This window comes from Panthera pardus, unplaced genomic scaffold, assembly GCF_024362965.1.
Source record: "Panthera pardus isolate Hobbes unplaced genomic scaffold, ASM2436296v1 HiC_scaffold_17, whole genome shotgun sequence".
Lineage (NCBI taxonomy): Eukaryota > Metazoa > Chordata > Mammalia > Carnivora > Felidae > Panthera > Panthera pardus.
The window spans coordinates 54508068-54525154 of record NW_026526732.1 but is presented as its reverse complement, the minus strand read 5'-3'; the positions used below and the strand labels follow the sequence as shown (position 1 = coordinate 54525154).

Below are 17087 nucleotides of genomic sequence, written 5' to 3'. Positions count from 1 at the left end.
ATATATATATATATATATATATATATATATATCCCTAATGAAATGTGAGTGTTGGGTTAGAGCAGAAGTCTCCCCAGATCTGAGAGTATGGTTTCTATGACAGAATCACCAAACAAAAGTGAGAGACAAGAAGGAGAATATCATGGTAAATGTGGCCAGCCAGAATAATGTTCCCTCTCTTCCCCCCTAGATGTTTACGTCCTACTCCCCTAACCTGTGAGTATGTGAGGTTACCTGGCAAGGGAGAATTAAGGCTACTGATGAGCTGGATTTAAAATGGGGGTGGGGGGGAAGGGTATCCTGGATTACTGGGTGGGAGAGACAGCATCATCGCAAGGATCCTTACAAACGGAAGAAGAAATCAGAAGACAGAACTAGAGTCGGCAGCCTGGGCAGGACTCGCCTGATGTTGCTGGACTTGAGGATGAGGGCAGAGGCCTACAGGCCAAGAAATGAGGGTGGGTCCAGATGCTGGGAAAGGCAAGGAAACCAATTCTCCCTAGAGCTTCCAGAAAGGAATGTCAGCCCTGCAGACGCCTTGATCTCAGCCCGCCAAGACCCGTCAGACTCCTGACCCACTGAACTGTAAGATAATAAATCTGCGTTGTTCTAAACTAGATGTTTGTTGTAATTGGTTCTAGCAGCAGCAATAAAAAACTGACATAGTAAGCCTGGCAGATGAAGTATTAATTACTTTTTTTTTATTTACCATATTTATAATATTTCAGAATCTCTTAAATATATATTCTAGAATCTCCCTTCTAAGAATACCTGCTACCTGAAGGCTAACTATAAGCCAGGTGCCGTGCTGAACACCTTACGTGCATTTTCTCATTGAACCCTCAAAGCAGCTTAGACTATTAGGCACGGTTACAGTTTGCCCGGCATATTGTAGGTGTGCTATAAGTGTCTGTTGAATGTGCAGACAGACGGATGGATGGGCAGGAAAACAGGCACTCCTAATAACGGCCGAAATGAGGGAACAGATGGGACAAATACCCCTTCTTAAAAACAAAACGAAGTGAGAAGCCTGTGGTTCCATCTGGCCTCCCTTGAGTGGTGGCCCAAGGCTTAGTTGAGACCAGTCCCCCTCTGCAGCCTGCAGCTCCCTGAACCTCGCCCTTCCTCCATGCTCCCTCCACCCCCGCCTCCGTCCCCCTCCCAGGCCAGGCCTACCATGTGCATGCAAGTACTCACGTGCTTTCTAAAGAGTTCCACGTGAGGCCCCAGAGCCTGCGGGTCAGCGTCTTTCACAAACCAGACCACATCCTCCACAGTCCAGGTGGAGGGGTTCCTGCTCCGGGGCCGCCTGGCATCCTGTCCGTCTGGGGAAGGGCTTGAGGCTGGACGGGTGAGCACACACAAGGAGAATATTAGACACCGGGATGATGGCCTCAGTGCCTACCTGGTGCTGCCTGCCCCCACCTGGCTCTTAGTCCAAGGCTGTGGCTTGAGTGACCTCCTGTGACAGAGAAAGGCTGGGAGAGACAGCCTGCAGCACGGGGAGGCCACTTCTGGAGGCAGACCCTCCCATCCCTGCAAACGACCTCCGCTCTCCCACGGAGTAAAGCGTTAGAAAATGGATCTCCTGGGCGCCTGGGTGGCGCAGTCGGTTAAGCGTCCGACTTCAGCCAGGTCACGATCTCACGGTCCGTGAGTTCGAGCCCCGCGTCAGGCTCTGGGCTGATGGCTCAGAGCCTGGAGCCTGTTTCCGATTCTGTGTCTCCCTCTCTCTCTGTCCCTCCCCCGTTCATGCTCTGTCTCTCTCTGTCCCAAAAATAAATAAACGTTGAAAAAAAAAATTTTTTTTTAATAAAAAAAAAATAAAAAAAAAAAAAAGAAAATGGATCTCCTTCAACAGGCTGTGCTTCTGGTCCATGTTAGTTTTAAAAAAACCCTCCTGCTCAGTTCTGTCTCAGTGAGCCCTGGACCTCCTTAGCCGGGTGACCAGAGAAGGCTTGCTAAGCTGAACGTCCAAACTGGCCCCTACAGTGCTAGGAGGCCAGAAAGAATTCAGATCCTTTCTGCCTCCCCTGGTTACACCGAGACATAAAGACTAGGAGAACCGAGGTGCATTTTGGTCCTCGTTCTGGGTCTCTGCCTCCAGTGCCGGGAATCCCTCTGTGAGAGGCGCCTCTTCTCTGCATGTGCAGAAAGGAGACATCCTCTCACTGCCCCAGGCACAGAGTTCCTCCATGGCCCCCTGCTCTTCAGAGGACTTGCCCCAGTCTCCCCTACTAGCATGAGAGTTCCTTGACAGCAAAGGGTCCAATCCTGTGCCTGGTCCCGAGCTGGTCCTTGATACGTGATTATTGTATGACCTGCACCATTCCTTAAATGCATCCCCCACATGGCAGAGTAAAAGGTACAAGACAAGTAAAGGAGGAAAAAAGTAACGAATCGAATGCCTGGCCATATCTAGAGGTTGACTTTTTTCATATGTCCCAAACTAACTCCTCTTTCTCCAGCACCAGGTTCTCCTCCTATCCGTCGGGTTTCTGAAACCACAGTGATGTCTCTACTTCTACCTCTCCTTCTACTGCCCCTTATTAGCTCCCCACATTTAATTATTCTTAAGCTCTTAGGAAGATGCCTCTCACACTGGATTCTCCCTCCCACCCTGCTGCCCCTATCGGAGATCCTCTTACCCAAACCCCTGCGATGGGTTCCATGGGTATCCTTGCCCTGGGCTCTCTTCCTTCTGGGCAAAACTGTCTACTGCCTCAATGTTTTCTGTAGACCCAACCCTGTCTGTGCCCCTTGCCTATGTACTGACTCCAGAGTCCATACTCTAGCTCAAGGTCAAGGACTCTCTTATAATAACATCTTTCCTTCTGAGACAGAGGGGAAGCGCTTTTGTGCCAGAGAGACCTAGGAACAAACCCTGGAGCCACCCACTGCTACCAATTTGACCATGACTCAGCTCATTAGCTGTAAAATGGCAACACTGTCCTTTAGGAAGGGCAAGTGTCAGACTGAAATGGGATTAGGCCTAAGCCCTAGGGCTACCATGCATCAGGCACTCCACAGAGGGGAGACACCCTGCCTGCCTCCACTGCCCTCCTGCACACTCCCATCCGGGCACACTGACAGAATGTCTCCCTAGCTTCCCTTCTCCATCTTTAGCCAGGGCTTTTGGCTTTTCTCTAGAAGCACATACCCTCCCTCCTTTCCACAGAAGCTCCACCAGCCATCAAAACCCAGGCAGACCCCTTCATAGGCAGCATTTCTGTGTCCTGCCATCTGGACATCACATTCCTCTGCCTTTAACCCCCACATCTTTGTTCTCAAGACGCTTTCCACATTCCACCTTATACTGCAGTTACGCGTGTCTATAACCTCCAGTTAGATTTAAATTTCTCGAGGACAATCATTTTCATCTCCCCCCATCCCATCCCATTCATTCCACAAACATCTACTGAGCATCTCTTCTGTACCAGGTCCTGGGCAAAGTGTCTGGTGAAAAACAGGATCCTCTCATTACGGGGTTTATGATCATTGACTCCTCCACAATTCTAAGTAAATGTGTTTGCAAATATGGGCTCAGGAGGTGTAAAATGAATCAATATATTTTGTAGGAACAGTATAGATAACTCACATAAAGGACTTGAGGAGGTAATCCTTAATCTTATTTTCAGGCCCAAAGAAAGTGGAGGCTCTGAACAATGAAGCAGCCTGCTAAAGAATAATTCTATGTGAAAAGTTCAGAAGCCTTCACTTCCACTTCCCCCTTTCAGTCTCGGGGCGCAGTGGTTCTCTGCTCTCTCTTTCTGGCTCCTCTTTTTAACATGCTCGAAAAGTGCACAGCTCTCCATTAGTGCTGAGCAAAGTACAACATCACATTTCCGAGTGTGCCCTAAAACCATAATGGTTCAGTTGAGAACTGGATTTGCTTTGAGATTTTCCCTGCCTTTTCCTTGCCGGACCTGGGAGGGTCCCCTAACGTGGGTTGGCACAGGGCATTTTGCCGGGAAACTATTAGTGCACCCCGGAGCCGTCTGAACGCGGATGCATGCTTGTTCGAGATGATTTCACTGCATTTAAAGACATCTGCACTCAACATGGGGACGAGGAATCACAGAAATCATATTCGCCCTCGATCCTGCTCCATCGGTGCTTCGGTGGTAATCAGGGTGATAAAAGATGCTCTGATTACAAAGGCTGCAAGCCTTTGGTGCCAAGAATGATTTTAGAGCGATCAGAGCAGAGGTCAAATCAAGTTTCCTGTATCTGACAGGAAGGAAGAATACCAGACCAATTCATAGCATCATCCCTGGGAGCCCAAGCTCCTTGAGCAAGGTCAGGGCACAACTTTCCTAGTGGTCACAGTCAGGGGTTGAGCAAGAGGGGCGGGATCATCTTGACTGAGGAGGCTCTCCAGGTGATGGCTGTAGAAGGAGGTGGCCCAGTTGGAGAGTGGCCCCGGTGCTTGCTGTGGGCATTTTTCACCTTTCCAGGATGAAATGGCACCAGCCGGGCCTGGCTCGGGAGCCTCTCTGAGGGGGTCTCTTAGTCATACAAGACAGAGAGCAGCAGGAAGCCTGCCACACCTTGGGAATTGCTCAAGATCCAAAGCACATAAACTGGCTCTAGAAGGAAGAGAAATGGAACTTTCCAGTGGCAGGTTTGTAAAGCCTTTGCAGTGGTCTGTACTCACAAAGATAATAAATACGCTACCCCCCCCTCCAGTGGCTGTCAAGGTGTCAGGAAGACAGATGGATCCGGCCTGACACAGCCAGGCCAGGCGGATGTGATTGGACAGCAGGAAGACATGATGGATGTGAAAAGAATCTCGTTCCTAAGGGACCAGGGCATGCAAAGTGCTCGCCAAACGCCTTTATGGGAAGGCAGGATTCTCCATGTCAGACAACTTTGTGTATGTCATGTCCCTTCACTAGAGCTGCCAGATTCGGTGAAGAGTGAAACCCAGTTGTGAATGGATGTGTAGGTGAAGGAGGTGGGGGTTGTTTCTAAAGCTGATCTCGCGTGCACCAGGAATAAATGCCTACGAATCAGTGTTTAAAGCAAGCCCGGGCATTTTCACGGCACAGGGACTTGCACGGCTGTCTTTGAATCTCTGTGTCTCATACCTGCCCACAACCACATGCATAATTTCCTTTTGCTCATTCATAATTCAAAGAAAACTTTTGAGCTAACAATAGAGTCATATGGAGGAACGGAAGGAGCAATGAGCCGGGAGTCAAAATCCCTACCACCCACCAGCCGTGTGAGTGTCTTTGTACTTCTCAGGTGTGAAATAAGGGAGTTGGGAAGAATCTCTAAGGTTCCTCTGCCTCTGATATGATTGTGGTTTGTCCCGCACAACACCCGGGGAGTCACCTTCTTGTGTATCAGAAAGTCTTATCAGTGTGTCCATGAGCAATGCACACTGAGTAGAGTACCAACGGCCAAGCTTGTAGCCCTTCCTGGCCCAAATCATTCTCCGTGGGCTTTAGTTTCTTCATCTTGCTGCTCAAGAGTATCGTAAGAATCAAGTATGTGGCTTTGGGCTGGAGCCTGATAAAGAACATCTTGAAGGGAAGCCCATCGGTGTCCAAAAGGGACCTCTCAGTGTCCTTCCTCAGGTTTCTCTGAGTCCCCTTGGCCCTCTCGGCATCTCTAGCGCTGGATCTGGGTTGGAGGGGATGGGGGTGAAAGCCAGGGAAGGGTAGATCTGTTCTCAGCTCCTCCTAGTGACCTGGTCCTTGTAGAAGGCACCCTTCCTAGAAACAAGGCCATGAGGAGTGTGGGAGGTGCCCAGCCTAGCCCACAATCTGGGTAGCATCAGGTAGTTTAAAACAGTGTTGTGTTTCATTATTTCTATGGTAAGAATTTTCAAGACTGTATGAGGCGAGAGAGATAGGAGACAGAAGAGCACCTGACCAATCCTCAAATTTTAATCAGATTTTTCTTTTATTCTTTCAAGACCAGTTGACATGCTGCATGAGAAGAGAGGATGCCCTGAGAGACAGGAGAGACCAAAGGCCTAAAATGAGGCCACAATGGGCGGGATCCTTCTCTACCACCACAGACATGCGACCTCTGGGCAAGCAATCTGACCACTGCCAGGAAGCTTCCAGCCACTCCTCCCCACGGTCCTTCCCTAGCCAGCTCCTGCTTCCCTGTCCAGCTGACTCCACTGTCACTTCTCCGGGAAGCTTTTCCCACCTCCCTGGAGCAGGCTCAGTGACCCCTCCCTAGCTGATCCTCCCATAGCATCATATTTTTCCTTGGAGGGATAGTCACTGTTGTAATGAAGTTTGTGCAATATTGTTAACGTCTGCCTCTGTGGAATTGCACACTGTCAGAGAGCAGGGCCCACATGTGTCTTGCTCACAGCTCCATCCTTAGACTTGGGACGAGCCCCTGGCATAGTGTGCTCAGTAAGTATCTGCTGGCTGAGATGGAGCAAAAGCTGTCTGAGACTTAGTTGCCTTGCCTGTCAAACACCTACCATGTTGAGAGGATTAAATGGGATGATGTGAAGCATTAACCAGTAAGAATTAATCAAAAGGTAGTTACTATGCTTCCTATTATTATGATGTGTCATTCCATAAAGGCCAGTAGGTTTGTCTTGCTAAAGTCCATGGCCATCAGCTTACCTCCCTGTTCAGAAATGTCTGGTTCCCACAGATGAAAGCTCAGTCTGCTCGAAGTGGACCCCAAATCTCCCAGGGTGATTTCCCTCAGCATCTCTGCTCAAACTCTCTTCTTTCCCTGGAATCAATAAGCCCTTGCCACACTTTTGCTCACGTCAACCCCTCCACATAGAGCGCTGTCCCTATTCTCATTTTCTGATTGGATGGTCTCTCTGTCCATCACCCAACACCTTACCCTATGGAAGCTTTACTTTCTTCTTTATTTTCATTCTTTCTTGATTCTGAAACTTGGACCTAATTGTGGTTGGGACTTTTATAGCATGTCCTATTTAATGCAAAAGTTAGGAAGCTTTTGTTATCTGAAAACTTTATAGCTCTTGATGCTTGCATGTTGGGTGGGAGAAGATGTTTATATGTTGGATGGGGAAGAGCTCTCAAATTTTTACCTGAGTATCAGCAAAAACCAAGGAAATGTGTCCTGTGAGTACATCCCCTCAGAATCCACTGGCAGGGGCTATAGGTATGATCTATCAAGACAGCAGGGGGCAGGGGGAGTACTCACAAGAGAAGTCTGAGAAATTTGTCATGTCATCCATATCTACCCTCCTGCCTGCAGCCTCATGCAGTTCTCTGGATTCTGTGATTTTAAACCATTTTGATTAGCACCACAGGGGAAAATCATTTTTTAGGTCCCCTCCAGGGTTTATGACTTAGGTCAAACCCTCCTAAAGAGGTATGGTCTCTTCCAACCAAATACTTACACTTGGGAAGCAATTCCAGAGCAATCCTGAGCAATTCCCAGGGTGGAGGGCAAACTTAATAACCCTCCAGAGTGCCCACAGCAAGCACCCAGACTGGCAGTTAAGTGACAAATGGGTAAGGAAGCCAATGGTTTCCTCTCCTACTTTAATATACTGCCATTCGATTCAGCACAGTTTATCTCCATGGGTTCCAGATATGTTTAGCTGCACGGACTTTGAGCAAAGCATACATAGAACCCCGCTCTGCAAATGTGAAGAGGCCCTGGTTAAAGAGGGCAGGGTGTTGGGAGTCCTGTCTGCTCCCATCCCCTCTTCCCTATCCCCTAGAGCTTCGAAGGGACCCCCTGAAGCCTACTGAAAGTCTGGAAATCCCTGGGGTAATTTTGAAAGACACAGGTTTTGGAGCCAGTTAAAGTGAAATCCTGACTCAACACTTGAATGACCTTATCTTGATCTTCACTTTCTTTATCTGTACCTTGTATATAATAATATCTACTATAACAATATGTACATATTATAATAAATCATAAAATACAACTTGCAAGAAGTCATAAATAATGTATGGAAAGTGTCTGGCTCTTGGTAGGTGCTCAATAAATAGTTATTTAGTATGTGCCTCAAGCAAGCAGGCTCCTATTCTGGGGCTATGGAGGATTTTGATATGAGCAAGGGACCTCACAAAGCTGAGGGTCTGGTTCCTACTGTGGGACAGGGAAGAGAAAGTCCTAGAGATGAGAGAACAAAGTGCTACAGAAGGAATCAGAAGGAACAAACATTTCTAATTGGGAGGTGTGGCTGAGACTCTCGGTCACCTACTCAATATCTTTTTTTTTTTTTGCACTTCTTCCTTTATAACGGAAATCCTGATTTCCAGCTGGGATCGTGGTTTCTTAGAACAAAATCATATTTCCCAGTTTCCTTTGCAGCTGGTAGCCATGTGACTAAGTTCTGGCCAATGAGATGGAAGCAGCAGTGGAAATCTCTCTCAGAGATGCTGGCACTGCCCTCCTACATCTTGATGCTAGAGTGGACATAGCTGGCTGGCTTTCTGGTATCTGTTTCCATTTAGCACACTGGTTAAAGGAATCTTTGGAGCATTCGAGTTAATGTGCCTACAAAGGGTGAATAATTTTCTTTTTTCTTCAGTATACTAAAGAGGCTCAATAATGAACTTCTACCATTACATTTTGCAGCTAAAATGAGGAAGCTAGGTGGGTGAGTGTGTGATTTTTGAACTTCCCAAAGCCCCAAAGCGTCCAGCTAATTATGGACAACTCTGATTTTCAGGGCATCAAAGTTCTCACTAATATTTCTAAGTAGTGAAAGAGGCAATCCGTATTCAGGGTACAGTTAGTGTTTTGCTTGGAGAGGAAGGTAACAGGCACTGGTGGGCTCCATCTCTCTGATTTTACCCAAGATCCTAAGAGGCAAAGCCCTGAGTGAGTGGGGATCTCCTGGGGGGTTAACCAGAGCTCTAACAGAGAGGGTTCTCTCAGAGTTGGTTCCCAGGGAGCGTCTGGACCACCCCTCAGGCAGACCCCCTCAGACAGCTAACTGGAGAACAAAGGGCTGGGGAGGAGGCGAAAATGAAGGACAAGAGAGTTGTTGAGGGAGTGATAGATAGGAGGGCATCCCAGGGTGGGAGGGAAGCTACCTTGAGATCCCTTTGAAGGATCTAAGATTCCCCTCATCCAGGGGTACCAGATAGACTGGGATGGAGCAGACAATTCTTCAGGTAGTGATAGAAGTTCTTTTCATCCTTTTATTGCTCAAATCCTACACTTACGACATCGGGCCTGATACTCCACCAACTTGACCAGAAGACAGGGTAAATATCTCCTTTTTAAAAAATGGCAACACTCTTAGAATTATGAGTCAACTCAATCAGGCGATGACCTGCAATCACCCTGAGCAAATGGGAACTGGGTTGAGGAGAAGAGGTTGACAGGAAGAGACAGCTAAAAGGCAGAGGGGCACCAAGAGGAGTGTTTTGACAACCAGGGGCAACATGAGGACACTGGCATCATGGTAGGGGACACAGAGATAATGAATGTTTATTGAACTACTACATGCCGGGTGCTACAAAAACTCTGGGGATAAGCCTAGGAAATAAACGCTGCCCCTCATTTACTTTAAGATGTTGATTTGTGCCAAATCTTGTTCTCTTCTTTCGTTCTTAAAAATCAGGTAGAACAATGTCTCTCTCCTTTGGAAAATGGGCTCTGCCCACTCAAATCTTCTGCATGGCTGATGGCTTATGTGACAATGTTGGGAAGTAGTCTGCAGGGTGCCTCTACATTTGGCAAGACCCCCGTGGCTGAGGGATTCTGTACTCTGCTCCTCAGAACTGCCCTCTGCTCAAGGCGTTCCTGCCTGCCTTTCTATCTATCCTCAGCCAGGAGAGGCTTGTGTGAGATGTGGGAGGTCTTTGAGGGGAAAAATGGAGGATGTTGGATCATACAAACTAGCTCATCACTGTGGCTTCTCAGGGCTACTGGCTGAGAGATCCAAGGCTCCGAACAAAAATGTGACTTGTCAAAGAAGACGGTCAACCCATTGGGAGGCTCCAGAGGGGCAAGATGAAGACTCCCTAACTCCTCAGCCTGGGGCCTCCTCTCCTCAGCAGCTTTCAGGTGCAGAGCTGCCGGGCTGTGATTGGGTGAGAGATGTGTTCACGTGATCTGTGACAGCTAATCTTTATCGAGCTTTTACCATGTCCTCGGTCTGACACTAAATACACGTGTGAACTTATTTAATCCTCCCAACAAACCTATGAGATAGATGCTGTTGTTATCATTCTAATTTTACAGGTGAGGAAACTGAGGCACCGAGAAACCCAGACTTGCAAAAGGTCATACAGTCAGGAAGTGGTAGGTCCATGATTCTAGCCCAGTGCATCTGGCTCCATATTCCATGGATTATCCACTATGCTTTACAGCCTTTGTTCATTAATGAAATACTGAAGCTTGAAAATGATTTAAAAAAACAATGGATACCAAGCTATCCCTAGAATGAGAGCACTTTCATGCATTGCATCCCAACAAGGTATCACAAGGTAGTATAACCAGCATTAAGGAAATGTTGTTTAACTCTGGTTCTGCCCATGTATTTGTGTCCTACAAATGTCACCCACTATGCAAGAAAAGATGCTTTATTGACATCTAGTTCTTCTTTTTCCTGGCACAGAGATGATCTACATCTCTCAGATTCCCTTAGAGTTAAGTGTGGCATAATGGCCAGTTCTTGCCAATGAAATGTGAGTGGAAATGACGTGCATCATTCTCAAGCTCTAGGGAAGAGTATGTGCCTTCCTCACTCTTTCCCTTTCTACCCAGTAGGTGTTTGGGGCATGGAGGCCATAGGGGATAGCAGGGCCACAAAATGGACAAAGTCTGAGCCCCTGAATCGGGATGCATCCACGACCTAAGAACACCCACCTTGGACTCTTGAACAAAAAAATAAAATAAATTTCTATTGCATTTGAGCCACTGTACATTTTGGAATCTACTTACTCCTACAGCCTTGCCTGTTCTTATATACTATTTTCTTTACTTATGGTCAAAAGTTGAAGTTAGCTGCCTTTAAGAACAACAAAAATTCTTGAAAGGGCTTCCAATTTTCCAGTGTTCCATATTCAGATAGCATTGTTCCCCCTGAAGCCACCCCCTTCCCCCTACATGCAGTTATCCCAGAGCAAGGGCATAGGAGGTTAAGTCATGGGGAAGCCAGAGCATGCATTACATTACCACATCTGTTTCCTTCAAGAGGGGTCCCGTTTCTCTTGGGGCTGGAGCCTGGGGGCCTCAGCCCAGGTGTCAAGGGGCCTCCAGAGGACATGGGGCTGGAGCGGGGACCACTGGCAGTGGTGGCCAAGACTCCCCCAAGGTGGCCATCTCCAGAGTTCTGTCTCTTGCAGTACAGCGAGGAAGAGGTGGGCAAGGAGCCCCTGTGGCTAAAGGTGGAGGCGGAGGGGTCCATGCTGTAGCGGTTCATGCCCACAGGGTTCGCCAGGCACTCCTCAGTGGTGACTGTTTTTACTAAGCAAGAAGGCAGGACAGAGAAGCAGAGATCAGAAAGCAAGTCCAGGGGCTACCTGACAATCTTGGCAAACATTTCCTCAGTGGCATGGGTGCCGCTACCTGTAGGAATGAGAGATGAGGAGGAATGCACCCCATATCATAATCCCAAATAGTTCACCTCTCAGCAGATTGAGACACTTGTCTCACCAACAAAGCATATCCCAAAGAACAGATGGGAGATGTGCCCCTTCCGTGTTCAGAAGAAAAAGGGATTAATTTGGTTATTGGTGATTTGGAAGTAAAATTCAAAGGTGTTTCTCCTTCCATGGTGTTGCCTCTCCAGCAGTCGCTACTAGCTTGTCTGATTCTCCCTGCACTCTTTTCTCTTGCCCACTAACACTGCTAGCCTCACTTGGCCCAGGATGCTTTGGAGAAATCAAGCAAGAGTTACAATGCCCTTGAGTTAGGAGAATCACTTTGGCCTGGGTGGTGACACAGGGGCAATGGTTCTTCCCCCTCCACCCCCCCCCCAATTTTAGTCTCAATGCACAGAAGGGTACTGTCCTTCCTCCAAAGCTAACAAGCTGGGGACACAAATGCTGACCTTATTGGCCCCACGGTCCTCCCCATAACCTGCATTTGAGAGATAAAGAGCCAATCAAAAGTGCAGGGGGAGTAAAGCTGCTGAAGAGTCAGCCAACCTCATCATCAGCTCCCCTTTGCTCAAGTAAATCACAATTTTCTATACTTTTAAAGCTTGAACTCCCTGTTGAACTCTGTGAGCTATACCTATGGCCAAATGGTGTGGGGTGTTTTGTTTTATTTTTAAGGAGAAAGTTCAGGAGGATTATGGGAATAGAAAGAAAAAGAAAAATATTCTAGGAATTCCTTGTCTTTAGTCCCTCCAGTCCCAGACAAGATCACATGTGCCTGGTCCCATCAGTAATCATCTTTATACCACATATGGTCAAAACAGATCTTGACATGCACAAAGAAAATTGTTAGAGTAACAAAAACCAGTGGATCCTCCAAGGTTGGCAATGGGGTAACACATTTGAGGCCACAAGACCCAGATGTTTTCTTCATTATGGATTCCTCCCATAATGTAGATAATGAAAGATTAAGACTTGATTTTATTAGGGCAACTAGCAATTCTTATATGTTGGAAAATATATGGATCTTGTCTGGAAATAAAAGTCATTGCATATGGGATGTCGCTAAAGCAGTGCTTAAAACAAAATTTATAGCTGTAAATAATTACATTAAAAAGAAGAAAGATCTCAAATTAATAACCTAATCTTTCATGATAAGATGCTAGGGAAAAAAAGAGCAAACTATACCTAACTAAGCAGAAGGAAAGAAATAAAGATTAAAGCAGAAATAAGTAAAGACTAAAAAAACAACAGAGAAAATCAATGCATCCAAAGCTGGCTCTTCGAAACAATAACAAAATTGAAAAACTTTAGCTAGACTGGGCAAGGAAAAAAGAAGATTCAAATGATCAGAAACAGAAATGAAAGAGGTGACATAACTACCAATCTTACAGAAATAAATGGATCATTAAGGAATACTATGGACAATCATATGCCAATACATTAGATAGAAGAAGAATGTAGACAGAAGAAATGGACAAATTACCAAAACTGACTCAAAAAAAAAAAATAGACAATCTGAGTAAACCTGTAACAAGTAGACAGAATGAATCAGTAATCAAAACTACTCACAAAGAAATCCCAGGCCCAGATGGTTTCATGAGTGGATCCTACCAAGCATTTAAAGAAAAATTAAAACCAATTCTTTACAAACTCTTCCAAAAGATAGAAGAGGAATGTTATGGACTAAAGTGTGTCCTCTAAAATTCATATGTTGAAGTCCTAACTCCCAAAGTGACTACATACAAGAAGGTAGTAAAGGTTAAGTGAGGTCTTAAGGGTAGGACCTTAATTTGACAACACATGCTCACTAGCTCTCTCTCACTCTCTCTCTCTCTCTCTCTCCCTCTCCCTCTCCTCCCACCTGCCCCCCCCCCCCCAGCAACATACATGCACAGAGAAGAGGCCATGCGAGGACACAGCAAGACAGTGGCTGTTCACAAATCAGGAAGAGCGCTCTCAACAGAAACCACCCCTGACAGCACATTGATCTCACTCGTCTAGCCTCTAGAACTCTGAGAAAATAAATTCTATTGTTAAATCAACTAGACTGTGGTATTCTGTTGTGGCGATCAAGCAAACTAATACAAGGAAGGAATACTTCCCAACTCATTCTATAAGGCCACTATTAACCTGATACCAAATCCAGACAAAGACATTCCAAGAATAGAAAATTATAGAATAATATCTCTTATGAATATGGATACAAAAATCCTCAACAAAATGCTAGCAAATCAAATCCTATAACATATAGTATAACTTATACACTGTGACCAAGTAGGATTTATCCCAGGAAAGCAAGATTGTTTTAACAGTTAAAAATCAGTTAATGTAATATACCATATAAATAGAATAAAAAAACAAAGATGGTACAATGATCTCAATAGATTTGACAAAATCCATTGTCTTTTCCTGATAAAAACACTCAACATACTAGGAATAGAAGGGAACTTCCTCAACTGGAGAGATAGCATCTACAAAAACCCTATAGCTAACATCATAGTTAATGGTGGAAGACTAGATGCTTCTCTTCCTAAGATCAAGAAAAAGACAAGGATGCTTATTCTCACCACTTCTATTCAACATTTTACTGGAAGTTCCAGCCAACCCAATCAGGTAAGAAAAAGAAAGAAAAAGCACCTAGATGGAAAGGAAGAAATACAACTATCTCTTGTATGTAGAAAATCCTAAAGAATCCATTAAAACATTATTGGAACTACTAAACGAGTTTAGCAAGGTTGCAGGATACAAGATCAATATGCAAATACCAATTGTGTTTCAGATTAAACAATCTGAAAATGAAGTTAAGAAAACAATTCATTTATAATAACGTTAAATGAATAAAATATGGGGAAATAAGTTTAATAAAAGAAGTGTAAAACTGAAAACTATAAAATACTGTTGACAGAAAGTAAAGAAGATCTAAACAAACAGGGGAAAATCCCATGTTCGTGAATCAGAAGACTGAATATTGTTAAGATGGCAATAATCCTTAAACTGACCTATAGAGTCAATGTAATTCTTGTCAATATCTCAGCTGACTTCTTTGTAGAAACTGACAAGCTGTTTCTAAAATTCATACAATTTTCGAGGGACCAAGATTAACCAAAACAATCATGAGAAAAGGACAAAATGGAGCATTCACACTTTCCAATTTCAAAATTGACTACAGAGCAATGATAGTAAAGACAGTGTGATGCTGGAATATGAGTAGGCATGTAGATCAATGGAATTGAATTGAGAGTTCAAAAATAAACCAATGCATGTTCAACTGATTCCCCACAAGGGTGTCAAAATCATTTAGTGGGGAAAGAAAAACCTTTTCAACAAACTGGTGTTGGAACAACCGGATATCCACATGCAAAACAATGAAATTGGACCCTTACTTCATACCATATACAAAAAAATCAACTCAATATTGGCCAAAGACTTAAATGTAAGAGCAAGAATTTATAAAACTCTTAGAAGGAAACATAAGAATAAATCTTCATGACCTTGAGTTTGGCAAGGCATTATTACATTTGACACCAAAAGCGTGATCAACAAAAGAAAACAATACACAAATTGGACTTTATTAAAATTTCAAACTTCTGTGCTTTGAAAGATACCATTAAAAAAAAAGTGAAAAGATAACCCACGGAATGGGAGAAAATACTTGCCAATCATATATCTCATCAGGGACTTGTTTCCAGAGTAACTCAATAATAAAAAGACAGCCTAATTTAAAGGTGGGCAAAGGACTTGAATAGACTTTTCTCCAAAAAAGATATACAAATGGCTAATAAACACATGAAACATGTTCCCCATCATTAGCCATTGGGAAATGCAAATCAAACCCACAAAGAACTATAACTTCACACTCACTAGAATGGTTACAATAAAAAAGTCAGATAAAGACAAATGTTGATGCTGTAGAGAAATTGGAATCCTCATACACTGTTTGTGGGAAGAGGAAAACTAACACTTATTGTGCACCCACTATGGGCCAGCACCATTCTAAGCCAGTAAGGAGTAAGGCTGCCATTATAGTCCCCTTTTTGGAATGTTCTCATTATCTGAGATACCAATCCTTTTGGTATCTTTGATTTGGTATCTGAGATACCAATCCTTTTGGTATCCTTTGATCCCTAGTGGCAGGTGCTTTGGTATATGTGAGGAAGCTACTCATAGTGTCTGGCATACAGAAGGCACTCCATAAATATTTATTGAGTAGACATTTGGGTGCTGTTAGCAGTCAGGCAGCCGTTGCATAGAACATGCATTACAATTCATGTAAATAAATGACAACCAATGATAAAAAAAAGATGTAACTAAAATGTTTATTTTGTTTATTAAATATTTTAAATCCAAATTAAATATGTCTACATAGTTCTGATAGTATAAGGCAGAGAATGCGGATAATTCTCCAATCTGCACTATAGCTGGAAAATAGAGATGCAGATGAAAGATTGTTCTCCTATGACAACGTGCAGAAATGGGGAACACGGGAACATGGACTTTATTGGTTTAAAAACTGCTGACGACCATGGGTGAGATCAAAGGTAATAAAAAGTCAGTTTCTGGGCTGGGATCCAAATGAATTCATCAAAAAGTAAAACCGACTTGAGAGACCATCAAGCCATGGCCTTCTACCCAGCAAAGGATACACCAGTGATTCCAGAGGCAGCGGGTGAACAGCCATGGAGACAGGTCCGCAAGCCCCCCCATGGGGGCTCTGCATCGCCTGGAGCTCCCAGGAAGCCTGGGAGCGAACAACACGTACAGGTGCACACACCAGGGTGCCGTTCAGAATTGATGAGACACAGCTGCTCAAACCTGGTTCAAACAGCCTTTTCCTCACCTTTATAAATAGGGGTGCTGACACTTACATCACGCCAAAGCATAAAGATGACTGATATAATGAAGGCCGTCATTATTTACCTACAGGACTGAAAAGGGCCTGCAGAGAGCAACCAGCCCATCATCTCCCCAAGTGTTAGATGTGTCTCACTGGTGGGACAGGGGATGATATCAGGTGTGACTTTGGTGTGTTCGTTTCCTAAAGCTGCAGAAATTACCATAAACTTGGTGGCCTAAAACAGCAGAAAGGTATTCTCTTGTAGTTCTGAATGCTAGAAGCATGAAATCACAGTGTCGGCAGAGCCATGTTCTTTCTTAAGGCTCAAAGGTAGGATCCTTCCTTGCCTCTACCTCGTTGCTTGTGTAGCCAACAATCCTTCATGATAGACACATGGCTCTAATCCGCCTCCATTGTCACATGGCATCTTCCCTGTGCATCTGTGTCTGCGTCCAAATGTCTTAGAAAGACATCAGTCACTGGATTAGGGTCCATAATTCAGTATGACCTGGTCTGGATTACATCTGCAAAAACCTTATTTCTAAAGAAAGTCCCAGAGCGCCTGGGTGGCTCAGTCTGTTAGGTGTCTGACTTCGGCTCAGGTCATGATCTCATGGTTCATGAGTTTGAGCCCCACATTGGGCTCTGTGTTGACAGCCCAGAGCCTGGAGACTGTTTCGGATTCTGTGTCTCCCCCCCGCCCCCCCCCCCCCCCCACC

The 17087-nt window shown here is 44.9% G+C and overlaps 1 protein-coding gene across 8 annotated transcripts in view; it reads right to left on the bottom strand.

The window, feature by feature from the left end:
- Window positions 1-17087, bottom strand: part of SCML4 (Scm polycomb group protein like 4) — a 124961-nt gene that overhangs the window by 13032 nt on the left and 94842 nt on the right. For 4 of the 8 annotated variants that reach the window (XR_008422931.1, XR_002078247.2, XM_019443018.2 and 1 more), the window contains 2 exons: window positions 11107-11397; window positions 1198-1343 (listed from right to left, as the gene is read on the bottom strand). Coding sequence is in view for 5 of the 8 variants with exons in the window: in XM_019443018.2 (XP_019298563.1) it covers window positions 1198-1343; window positions 11107-11397 (437 nt within the window). In the remaining 3 variants the exon portion in view is untranslated. Of the gene's footprint in view, window positions 1-1197; window positions 1344-11101; window positions 11398-13421; window positions 13548-17087 lie in introns of those variants that run through there. The other 4 variants (XM_019443020.2, XM_053904604.1, XR_002078248.2 and 1 more) reach the window with 4 other exon arrangements.